The 13,076-nt window shown below is 43.2% G+C and overlaps 1 protein-coding gene across 1 annotated transcript in view; it reads right to left on the minus strand.

The window, feature by feature from the left end:
* The window catches only part of PITPNC1 (phosphatidylinositol transfer protein cytoplasmic 1), a 223,282-nt gene that overhangs the window by 72,556 nt on the left and 137,650 nt on the right, over positions 1-13,076 (minus strand). Inside the window, exon 5 of the mRNA XM_061615570.1 lies at positions 1,809-1,880. Within this exon, the coding sequence (XP_061471554.1) occupies positions 1,809-1,880 (72 nt within the window). The remainder of the gene's footprint in view (positions 1-1,808; positions 1,881-13,076) is intronic.

A 13,076-nucleotide genomic window follows, 5' to 3' on the forward strand; every position in this document is an offset into this window, starting at 1 on the left:
ATTTTAAAGATGGAAACAGCTTTTGCCAATTGCTTCCAAAAATAATGGCTTTTAAGAATATTGTTTAGCTTTACTGATGACAAAGCTAAGTCCTTCTTAAGATGGTTTTTATGGCAGCATGTACTCATCTAGTAATCTAGTTCATCAATTATCTGATAGTAATAGAAACATTGAAGAGTATTGTGGCACTTTACAGACTAGTGTTTATTGTGGCACAAACATTCATAGACTAGAGTGCCCTTCATCAAATGTCCACGAAAGCTGATGCCACAATAAGTCTAGAAAGTGCCAAAATAGATACGTTAAATGCTGTAAGACTCTTCGTTGTTTTTGTCACAGTACACCAACACGGTTACCCTCTAAATATATAAAGCTGCTTTATATCGAGTCAGGTCATTGTTTACTATTCCCTACTATTATAACCCACCACAACAAAAACAGATTAAAAAAATAAAATTAAAATTAGCCCCACTGATTAATCAACTAAAGCATTTATTGATTTGATTAAAGTCTGCTGTCCTACTTGCTCTGTTGCACAGTACAGAAACAATAATGAACTAATATTACTTATTCACCAATAGGCAAAAAACCTTGTGGTTTAAGAACGTACCTCTAGTCCACAGATCTTTCTATCAAACTTTAAAAAGCAGGGAAATTGGGAAGCTATAAGTGAATGCACCAGGGGAGCAGGAGACCTGACCTCCTCTCTGAGATACTGTACTGCCCTGCAAATTTGTCAAAATGCAAACACAATTTGGGTTGGTCTTTCACTTGCTGTGTAGCTTGGAAGAATTGGGTAACATGTGCCTCTGAGCATATGGTGAGTGGTGGCAATACCTGCCATCTCCAAAGGAGAATTACATTTTTGTATGTTTGTTGGTGTTCTTCTTACTTTTCATTCCTGTGTTACTATTGTTTCAACAGAGATTCTAATCCAGAAAAATTTATTTCTCCCTTTATTCATCCTAGAAACCTGTGTCAAAGCCTTTTTTATTGGTCAGTGTCATGTGATGGTAAAGACAGCCTTTTGTGTTTCAAATTGGAGGTTATGTTCTATTTCTATTTTGGGTGCATTAACAGTTGAATCTGAAACTGCAGTTTGATGTAAAATCAGACTGATTACAATACTCTAGCTGTTGGAAAAAACTACCCAAGATGCATGTTTTCAGCCTGCTATGTTTAAACCACTTCGTTAAGGTAAAATGTGCATTAAAATACATATGTTAGTGAACATAACATAGAAAATGCATTATATTAAGGAAAATATAAATATTAGGGAAAATATACTTTGCAAAAATGTATATATTAGGCAAAATTGTGTACAAACATTTAGGATAAATTTGCACTAAAATGCTGAATGATGAATTTCATGAGCACTTTTTTTTAAAAAAAATCACAAACTGATGTGGAAATGCACAGAACTGAACTTAAGAGGGGGAAAATGAGAAAGCGAGAGAAACTTGATTTCATAAATCTGAAAGCTAGTCGTTAAATTGCACCTCAGCAATAGGAACTAGCTTCCTCAGATAACACATATCAGTAGCCAAATAAAGGTGGTGGGCGCTATGACCAATGAATGCTGTCTGTCCACAGTCCCTGCCACCTTCAAAGTAACCCCCCTCCCACCCCAGATGGAGGAAAAGGAGCTAAGAATCTCTGCTACGTATAAAATAGAAATCTGGGTATTGTTTGGAGTGAAGTTACATAAAGAAAAACTGTACAGATCATTGGGAAACCCTTGCCAAACATTGTACTGAAACCCTTTACATGTCTTTCACATTTAATCTTTAAGAAGAGTCAGTACTTACATTATCATTGATTCCTTTGTTGTCCTCATATTTTGTCTCTATGTGAATGGAGAATTTAGGCAAAAATGAACACTGCAAAGAAAAAAATAAAACTTATCAGAACTGCAGCCATTTATAACTTCAATCATATATCCATTACAATCCATCCATCCATTGAGCTGGGGGTTGGACTTGATGATCTGATAGGCCCCTTCCAACTTTATGATGATTCTATAACTTTATTTAGTGTACGACAGAAATCAATTCACCAGCCTCCATCCTGAGTATCAAGAGAAACTGAGTTTTTGGACCAACACTTTCAGAATCCTTTGGAAAGGGTGTTTCAGAAAGGGCAAGAAGAAACAGAATAATCAAGGCTAGAAAAACCATTCATGTTCCTAGATACCTGAAGAGTCAGCTTTACACTTTTTAGGTGCAAACCCATTGTTATCATTATGTCACATTCTTGCACTCAATCGCCTCAAAGCGACTTGCACGGGAAACATAAAAAAGACATCAAAAGGCTGGATAATTTTTTTAATCCATTAGTGCCAGCAAATTCCATTTCTACCTAGAATTTTTCAGCCCAGAGGATGATGCCACAGCAGACAAGCATTTTCCCAACCCTTGCTGGGCAGACAGACACTTATAGATGCTGGAATGGAAGCATCTGTGATTCATTTCTTGGGAAGTGTAGGCAAGCATTAAGAAAGAAAGAGCAGATCAGGAGAGTAGGAGTAGCAGGAATAAGGGGGAAGCTCTCCTCCAGGTGACCTGTTTATTCAGAATTTATCCTGATTTGTACCGAGTTTATGTTGCAGTTAAAATTATTTATGAGGCGGTTATATGACAATGAATATATAACAAAGAACATTCATTTTACATTCATCCTTATTTGCTTGTGAGGTATTTACACATCTTTCCATAAATCATTCATTCAACCCAACTTTTCAATGCATTTCTACTTCACTTTCCAAACTGCAAAAAGTCCATTAATTTTTGTTGTTGTGCTTTAATCCACTTTAATTGCACAAAACTAAGGTTTAATTGTACGCTTGAATTCCTCATGCACAATACTGGCAGTCTGGAGGCACCCAAAGGGAAATGTTCATCTTCTCCTAGCCTACTACTCTACTCAAAATCACAGCCAAATGATTTTTCTTGCTATATAGTTCCAAAGACGTGTTTGGAGAGGCTTTTGCATTAATCTAAACTTCTTCTTCTTCTTTTAGCAAGTAGCTTGCAGCTTTATGCTCAACAAACAAGAATGAGCTGAGACATTCCCCTTATAGATTGCAAATAGAATAAAGTGGTAGAGCACTTGACTGTCACGCAGATGGTTTGTATGTCATCTCCAATAAAAAAGGGGGGAACCATGGGAAAGCAGCAGTGATGTGAAAGACCATCTGCCAGAGATCCTGGAGGGCTACAGCCAGTTACAGTGCACAATCCTGGGTTAGAAGGCCAAATAGCCTTCTTAGGCATGGGGCAACTTGCCCCATGTTCCAGGGAGCATTAATAATTATGTTTTTGCATGGCCTTTATTCTTCAAAGACCTAAAAAGAAAATTAAAACCTTCTGAACCCTAATGTGCAAAATGTGTGTACAATCCATGGTATTTGATGCCCTGAAGAAGAGAAATTGGGGGGGGGGATGTTGCTTAACCAAGAGGTTGCAGCTGTGTTTAGCACATACAATGAGGTCATAATCATTTTGAAGAGTAAAGCTAACAATTCTTGTTTAAAAAAAGAGCAATGGAAACATTTAGAACTATGTAAAAGGCATCCACATTTGATAACTGTGAATCACAGTCTGAAAATACTTAAGCTTCTGGCACTGACTGTTGGAAGAGCAGATCGTCCCGGGGGCCATCTATACAGTATGCCACACTTTTTAACACTGCCCCTTCGTTGCAACAATTTGGTCCATTTTAATCATCAGTGGTCACCCTTCTTTTACCTCAGTTTTACTACACCCTCTTCTTTATGAGCTGATCCTCATCAGATTTCAACAGTATTGTTCTGAATCCAGATTTCGCTACAAATCACAGAATGTGTTTTGAGATTCATCACATGCACTCAGTAATTGACATCGTGCTTTGGCAGAGCTAGGAAATTGTCGATGCATCACGCAGAGTGCTTCATTTATTACAGACATTTTCCTTTAAGTGACAGCATATTCACGTATGTGAGAATAAAAATCAGATGCAAGATATAAATGCAGGGAATTATGTTTGCAAATGTATTGCATTTTAAGACATCGTTCTTTCTTGCCCCACCTCCCCCAAGCATATGTTCCTTCCAGAACAAATCTGGCAGTTTATGGGTACACATGGCACAAACAGGAATACACAGGGTGAATGTTCTAATTTCCCATTTCAACATCTCTAGGGGTTGCCAGGTGCTTCTTTTTTTAAAACAAGGAAATCCTCTGACACCATAAAATCTTAATGGATTTTAAAAGTTACATTTATGCAGGAAACAGCTAGCTTTTCAATTGATCACAAGCTCCAGTCTACTAAATTATTGGGAAAACTAGATGCAATATCCATTAAATGCTAACCAATTCCTTTAAGGTAGTGTTTCTTTTGAACTTTCTCCTGCTTCTGAGCTCACTCTAATTTGAACCTGCTGTATCTCAAAACCAGTACTCCATCTGTTTCTCAGGTAAGTGTGTAGAGGTTCTTGTGCAGTATCTGTGGACGGGGGTACTTCTCCATCAGCACTAGCCTTAGAAGCGGAAAAGAACATACCTGACACCCTCTTCCAGCCACAGATAGAAAATTATCATTGGAACAAAGCAACAGCTTTTCTAGAGATTCCTACTTACCAAATCAGGCTGGCATGATAGGATACTGGAGATGCAGGCATCCTCACAAATATGATGTGCAGAGCAAGACATTTTTTTTTTTGCAATATTGCGAAAGATAAGATGGCACTCCCCCTATTCCACATACAGAAACTGAATGGGCTGACAGCTGCATCTTAAAGGTAAAGGTAAAGGTGTCCCCGCACTTGTAGTGCGAGTCGTTTCCGACTCTTAGGGTGACATCTTGCGACGTTTACTAGGCAGACCGTATATATGGGGTGGGATTGCCAGTTGCTTCCCTGGCCTTTCTTTACCCCCCAGCATATGCCGGGTACTCATTTTACCGACCACGGATGGATGGAAGACTGAGTGGACCTCGACCCCTTTTACCGGAGATTCGACTTCCTCCTTCTGTTGGAATCGAACTCCGGCAGTGAGCAGAGCTTCGGCTGCGTTACCGCCACTTACCACTCTGCGCCATGGAGGATCTTCGCTGCATCTTACTTCATTCAATACTGGTGACAGAGCAACACCCTCCACTGCATCCAAGGGCAGCAGACTACCTTAGGGGACACAGGGTAGGCTCCATGCCACTTACAGCTGTGCCCTTGACTTAGCTGCCCTTCCCCACCCACAGCACCTGCTGGTTGAGGCAGCTGCCTCTCTTTGTCTATTGGTAGGGCTGGCCCTGAGTTAGGGGGCATTCAACCCACTCAAACCTGGGGGAAAGAAAGGAAAGAGATTCCTGCTTTGGGATCCTATATTTCACTGGAACTTTGCACCCCTTCTTCAGTGGTCATATTTGAAGAACCAAGGAACATTTTAGTGAGTTCGGACCTATGATACCCAAATCTAGATTGTATTGGGAGGATTCAACTACATTAAGATTTCTCTGCAAAGGCAATGAGATATGTTTCTACTGTCCCTATTTACCAAGGGCAACCCCATCACTAAAACTTGTCCCTGGTCAAACGCTGGCTTAGATCCTAACAAAAGTTCCACTCTGAGAGTGTCCTGCGAGTGGAGTTCCACTAATGCCAGGGTGACTGGCCTGTGGCCCTCCAGATGTTGTTGGACTACAACTCTCATCATCCCTGACATTGGCCATGTTGGATGGGGCTGATGGGAGTTGGGAGTCCAACATCAGGTTGGAATGATGGGATACTGGGGATGCAGACGCCCTGACAAATCTGATGGACAGGGCAAGATGTTTTGTTGCCGATCACCTCTTTCCCCTATAGGCCCTTTGAAAATCTGCTCTGGGGGGCAGGCAGACTGTCTGGAGCAATATCAGAGGGAGTGCAGAGGAAGGGGAGACTGGCAAAGAATGCAGCTCCACCCCGATTCCAGCAGAAGCCTCCTGAATCCCAGGTGCCCTCTGCAAAAGGAAGGAGCCCTTCTGTTTGTGGAAGGCTAGTTTGGATCCAAGCCATTTTGATTACCCCCCCCCTTTTAAAATATGCCATTTTTGCATAAATGCTCTCTAGAATTCAAGTTTCAGTCCCCATTCAGATCTCTCATTAAATCTCCAAGTGGAGGGGGGGGAATGTTTCTTGAGCCTAGTGGCACTTGAATGTAACAACATGAACATGGACACATAATGCCAGCTCAGTGTTTGTATTCTACTCCATAGACGATACACACATAGCTTAACACAGAGCAGGTAGAAAAGAGCTTTCAGCAACGCATCCTCGATGAAGGACTGTAGCTCAATGGCAGAACATCTGCTTTGCATGCAGAAGGTCTTGGGTCCAATCCCTGGCATCTCCAGGCAGGGCTGGGAATGTCCCCTGCTTGAAATCCTGGGGAGCCACTGCCAGTCAGTGTAGACAATACTGAACTAGATGGACCAATGGTCTGATTTGACGGGACTGCCTTCCAGTTGATCCCGACTTACGGCAACCCTATGAATAGGGTTTTCATGGAAAGCGGTATTCAGAGGGGGTTTACCATTGCCTTCCTCTGAGGCTGAGAGGCAGTGACTGGCCCAAGGTCACCCAGTGAACTTCACGGCTGTGTGGGGATTCGAACCCTGGTCTCCCAGTTCGTAGTCCACCTCCTTAACCACTACACCACACTGGCTCTCAGATACAATAAGAGATTGCTAAATAGTGTGAAAAGGATGCTACTGAAGGGTTAAGTATCATGGGCCAAGGCTGCCCTATACAGGCTTATTCCAGGCCACCGAAAGCTAGACCAAACCGGAAGGTTGCTGCATAATGCCCATGGCTTGGGCAGATCTAAGCCACTCTTACCATTATGGAGCAGGTACCAGGAATGGTTCTCTATGGTTTCTTATTGTATTGGGGGGGTTATACTATCTGAGAGAGGCTCTTACAAAGGAGTTTGGGCTGATCATGAGACCACAAAAGGGAAATAAAGTTGGTAGTGGTCACTGAAGCACATAGAGCCCAAGCCATTTTCAACAGAAAGCTGAAACACAAGAGAAACAGCCTCTGTCTTCTAATCCTGCTACTTAAAAAAATGGAAATGGACTGCCTTCAAGTCGATCCTGTCTTATGGCTACCCCATGAATAGGGATTTCATGGTAAGCGGTATTCAGAGGGGGCTTACCCATTGCCTCCCTCTGAGGCTAGTCCTCCCCAGCTGGCTAGCTCAGCTTGCCACAGCTGCACAAGCCAGCCCCTTCCTTGTCTGCAGCTGCCAGGTGGAGGGCAACTGGGCTGCTTGGAACTATGCAGCTTGTCCACAACTGCACAGGTGGCAGGGCACGTAACCCCTGAGCCACTCCCTGTGGGGGGGATCTTTAGCTGGCCCTTTACACCCAGGAGACACGAGAGGGGATTTGAATTCACAGACTGTGGATTCCCAGCCAGGCTCTCCTCCCCACTCAGCTATACCAGCACTTCTGACTTGACATAAGGCAGCAGCTTCCTATGGGCACTCAGGCAGAGGACAAGGGTGTTACAAGAAGACAAGAGTGTCCTTATTTTTATCTGAGAGTGTCGGAGGGTACAGAATTACAGCGGAAGATAACTAGTTAAACTGCCATGACGTCTTAGTGTGTAGTGTTCCCTGGATGGAAGGAGAAGAGAAAACAGCATATGGAAAACACAGAACCATAGTTAGATTTTCAATTCACTACAGACACTCTATTTAAAAAATAAATTAATTAAAGGCTATTTTTAGCATCATGATTGATTAGTGTTGCCATAGCAATAAGAAGCAACTGCAAGAACAGGGTATAATATAAGTATGCCAAGACACATGCCAAATAATTAAGGGCACAGAATACAAAACACATGGCATTTTTCAGTCAGCCAATGAGTGTCGGCTATAACAGCAATCTTTCCACAGCAATTGCATTTGAAGTGGATGAAGAGATTACAATGTTCTGAAATAAAAATATTGGAGATTAAACCAGATAATAATGTTTTTCTACTCTTCCACCTAAGTAGAACCTGTGGTTCCCAACCAAAGAAAACAATGTTTCATTTAGTTTCAACGTCCAGTGGGAACCTTTTACAGAAAATCTAAACAGATGCTAAGATGTCCCTCATTGCTCTGCCCTTTAGAAACACTAATTCGGAATCACTGGAGATTATTTCAGGCCTATTACAAACTAAATCCAGCTCTTTTCCAGAGTAGGAAAGGAACATTAATATAGACTGTCCAGAATTGCTTCCATCCTAGCTGTTTTCTCCAAAATTGACAAAATAAATTTACTTGGTTTTTTAATGGAAAATCTGTGGCAGCATTTATCTGTCCCATGTGGACTGGCAAAGTGCTACTGAGGCTTTTCAGGAGTACTGTCCCTTTAAATAGTAGCTTTGTTCCCCTCTCTCTCTTTAAAAGTAGCTTATGTTCCTGCAATCATTTGCCTCTTATTCACTTGTGTGATGCCAATCATTTATGCCCTGAACTACCATGTCTATCAGTTAGAATTACTACATCTATTAGTTAACACTGCAGGAAATTCAAGCCAGGTTTCAAACACCATGAATCATGCTCTTTTTCATCTTGAGTCTCAAGTGATCTAGAGGAGTTGATCCTGCTCACTGCAAGGCATGCTAAACACTTTCAGTTTAGGCAACTCAGTTTTCCACAGGGATGGAAATCATTAGGCCACCCTTCTCTGTTTCCAGGCTGTTCCTCCCAATTGCTTCCTTGCACCTGTAGTATCTGTCTTCTGTTTGGATCTCTGGGCTATCTTATCCTGTTGTGCTCTTTAACCATAGGATTGGTGGTATTGGCTTTAACTATTTGCTTGGGCTACATGAATCCATCTTGGTCCAAGCAGTTTGCTCCTATCTGCCTGCAGCCTCTATATAGCTTAGAACCTCTAATCCTGACAACAGTGATGAATAATTTGATCTCAAATATGCAAAATCTTCAAGGTTTAATGGTTGACCTTCAAAGCTGTGGCATCTCAATAACTGCTTGTTATATTCATTTTCATTAAGTTAAATAAATGAAAAAAACCTGTCCAGCTTTCTGCCAACTCACACACTTCTGGAATGTAGTTTCATTGAGCTGAAGGTGTTTTAGTGCCATTGTCACTGTCAGATGGAACCAAGTCTATCTGCAAGAGAAGGAGGCAGCCACTGCTGCTGCTGGTGCTGGGGAGGATGTTTGCTACGACTGCCTGTGGCATGTTGAGAGGGCCTCATATTTATTGATTTGTTTTAGAAAATTTCTACCCCCACCTCCAAAATGTCCCCCAAAGAGGCTTCTGGATTACATGTAGTAATATAGAAATAAAAATAATGGGGGAGGGAGGGAGGAAGAGAGAGATAGGTACAATATTATCAAAAAACATAAAAACAGTAGCATGAAAAGTGCATTAAACAACTGGGCCAGTTAAAAAATGCATCACCCTAGCAGGAGGCTAAAACAGATTAAAGGCGCAGTGGAATAAAAAAGTATTTTCTGCCTTCCTTAAGCTTCAAGAGAAAGAAGCTAACGAAGCTTCCTGCAGGATGGAGCTCCACCATCTAAATGCTGCTACTGAGAAGGACCACCAAGCAACCCTCTGAAGAAGGCAAAACATGGAGCAGAGGCCCAGATGTTGAATGAGGTGCAAAAGCAGATTTAAGAGGGAGGAAGTGGTTCTTCAGATAAGTTGAGACCATGACTTTTAGGGTTTTAAAGGTGTCCTGAAGTGTGTCCTGAAACAACTTGGAGGGCAGTCCAAATGTAAAATAACTGGTGTGATATGTTCTGAAAAGCGAATGCAATAAACTACTCTTCAGACACTTCAAGGGCAACCCCATGTGGAGTGCATTGCAGCAATCTAATATGGATACAATCAGGGTGTAAATGACAGTGGCCAGATCTGCATCATCTAGCAAAGGGCCCAGGTGGTGCACAAGCTCAAGCTGAGAAAACGCATGACTGGCCACAGCCATCACTTTGTCCTCAAGTAAAGTCGAGGAGCAAGAGCTCTCCAAATGGCAGGCTTGATCATTCATGGGGAATGCAACCCAATCCAGTACTGCCCATATCCATTCTCCTACTGACCAAAATAACTTCTGTTTTGCCAGGATTAAGCCTCAGCTCATTAGCCTACATCCAGTTCATCACTGTACCCATACAATGGTTCAGAAGGCCCACAGCTTCCTTAGCATTAGAAGAAAGAAAGCTGATTATCTCTAGATGAACTCCCCCAACAATTTAATTAAGATATCAAACAGCATTGGGGACAAGATAGAACTCTGCAGGACTCCATTAGTCAGGTGTAGCCAATGTCATGCCCTCTTGCTGGATTACAACTCCTATCAGCTGCAGCCAGCATGACCAATGGTCAGGGATGATGGGAGAAGGAATCCAACATCTTGAGGGCACCACGTTGGCTAAATCTGCAATAAGTCATTACTCAGGATTGGGACCTACTCCCCAGGTAAGACTGGAGCCATTGTAAAAGGGGGCTCAAGCTGCCCCAGAAGAATGCCATGGCCAATGGCACTGAAAGCTACAGAAAGGTCCAACATAACCAATAGGGTCATATTTCCTCTGTCCAGTTCCTGGTGTTGATCACTCACCAAGGCAACCAAAGCCATTTCAGTCACAAAAATGTGCCTGAACCCAGATTGGAAAGGCTCCAAGAAAAGACAGCAGAGATGGCGCCTGTCTAATATTTAAGGGGAGGGAATTCCACAGGGTAGGTGCCGCTACACTAAAGGTCTGTTTCCTATATTGTGCAGAATGAACCTCCTGATAAAATGGTATCTGCAGGAGGCCCTCACCTGCAGAGCGCAGTGATAGACTGGGTATATAAGGGGTAAACCAATATTTCAGGTATCCTGGTCCCGAGCTGTATAGGGCTTTGTACACCAAAACTAGAACCTTGAACTTGGCTTGGTAGCAAATGGGCAGCCAGTGCAATTCTTTCAGCAGCGGGGTGACATGTTGGCAATACCCTGCCCCAGTGACCAGTCTTGCCGCTGCATTTTGTACCAGCTGCAGCTTCCGGACCAACCTCAAGGGCAGTCCCACATACAGCGCATTACAGTAATCCAGCCTGGAGGTTACCAGTGCGTGGACAACAGTGGTCAGGCTATCCCAGTCCAGAAACAGCCGCAGCAGTCTTATCAGCCGAAGCTGGTAAAAGGCCCTCCTAGCCACAGAGGTCACCTGGGCCTCTAGCAACAAAGATGGATCCAGGAGCACCCCAAGACTATGGACCTGCTCTGTCAGAGGGAGCACAACCCCATCCACAGCAGGCAACTGACCAATTATCCGAACTCGGGAATCACCAATCCACAGCACCTCTGTCTTGCTAGGATTCAGACTCAGTTTACTCGCCCTCATCCAGCCCACCACCAAGTCCAGGCAGCGGTCAAGGGCTTGCACGGCCTCTCCTGATTCAGATGTTATGGAGAAATAGAGCTGGGTATCGTCAGCATACTGCTGACACCTCGCCCCAAATCTCCTGCCTGCTCCCAAGGGCTTCATATAGACGTTAAACAGCATGGGGGACAAGATGGTACCCTGCGGCACCCCACAGCACAACTGCCAGGGGGCCGAAAGACAGTCACCCAATGCTATTCTCTGAGAGCGACCTTGGAGATAGAATCGGAAGCACTGTAAAACAGTCCCTCCAATACCCAGCTCACCAAGTCGGGCCAGAAGGATACCATGGTCAATGGTATCAAAAGCCGCTGAGAGATCAAGTAAGAATAACAGGGTCGCACTCCCCCTGTCCTTTTCCCGATAAAGGTCATCCATCAGGGCAACCAAAGCAGATTCAGTCCCATAACCAGGCCTGAACCCGGACTGCGATGAGTCAAGATAATCTGTTTCATCCAAGTGTACTTGCAATTGCTGCGCCACAACCCTCTCAAGCACCTTCCCTAAAAAGGGGGTATTTGCAACTGGTCAGTAGTTGTCACAGACCAATGGGACCAGGGTGGGCTTTTTCAGGAGTGGTTGGATCACCATCTCTTTCACGGTGCCTGGAACCACTACCCCCCGCAATTATGCGTTGACCACACTCTGGAGCCACTCGGTCAAACCCCATCGGCAAGCTTTAATAAGCCAAGAAGGGCAAAGGTCGAGAGGACACATTGCTGGGCGTATCATCGCAAGTACTTTGGCTACGTCATCAGGCCGCATCAACTAAAACTGTAATTTTACACCTCCTTCATCTTGGTCCAATCCTGCTTTCCGTATATAAGCCCCATTTCCCCACAATTCCTAGTTTTTCTCTGTTCCCTACTTTTGCATTCCAGTCCCCCATGATTATCAGAACATCTTGTTTTGGTGTGTGATCAACTTCCTCCTGTACTTCTGCGTAAAATCTCTCCAATTCTTCTTCTGCGTTTGCCGTTGGAGTGTAAACTTGGATGATGGTTATGGTAATAGGTTTCCCGTTTAATCTCATTGATCCCATTTGCTCAGACCTTGCGTTGTAGCTCCTAATTGCTTTTGCTACATAACTTCTCACTATTAAAGCAATCCTGTTACTTCTTGATTTCTCATTTCCTGCATAAAATATTTTGTAGTTGTCTGATTTAAAATGCCCCATTCCTGTCTATTTTAATTCACTCACGCCAAGTATTCTAATGTTGATATGTTCCATTTATTGTTTGACAATTTCTAACTTTCCCTGGTTCATGCTTCTCATATTGCATATTCCTATTGTGTGCGTCGTACAACTCTGGACTCTCCTTTTGCATCTGTGCGCATCAGCCTCTGGGCTTCCTTTTGGCTTTGACCCAGCTGCATCATTACTCACAGCACTACTCGTACTTGTCCCAGTAGCTTGGTAAGTGCCTTCTGACCTGGGGGTCTCATCTTCCAGCACTATCTCGTGTTGCATGGTAGCTTGGTGGCCTGATTTTGTAGGCAGTGAGTAAAATAGACGGGGAAAGGATCTAGGAAAATGTTGAAATCACTGGTATTTTGCTTGCCAGTTGGAAGCTACGAATGATAAGGAAAGTCTTCGCTTCTCAGAGCTGATTATCTCATACTGAAGCTGCATTAATGAGAATGGGATTACCATGACTGATGGTACTTTCC

This window comes from Rhineura floridana, chromosome 3, assembly GCF_030035675.1.
Source record: "Rhineura floridana isolate rRhiFlo1 chromosome 3, rRhiFlo1.hap2, whole genome shotgun sequence".
Lineage (NCBI taxonomy): Eukaryota > Metazoa > Chordata > Lepidosauria > Squamata > Rhineuridae > Rhineura > Rhineura floridana.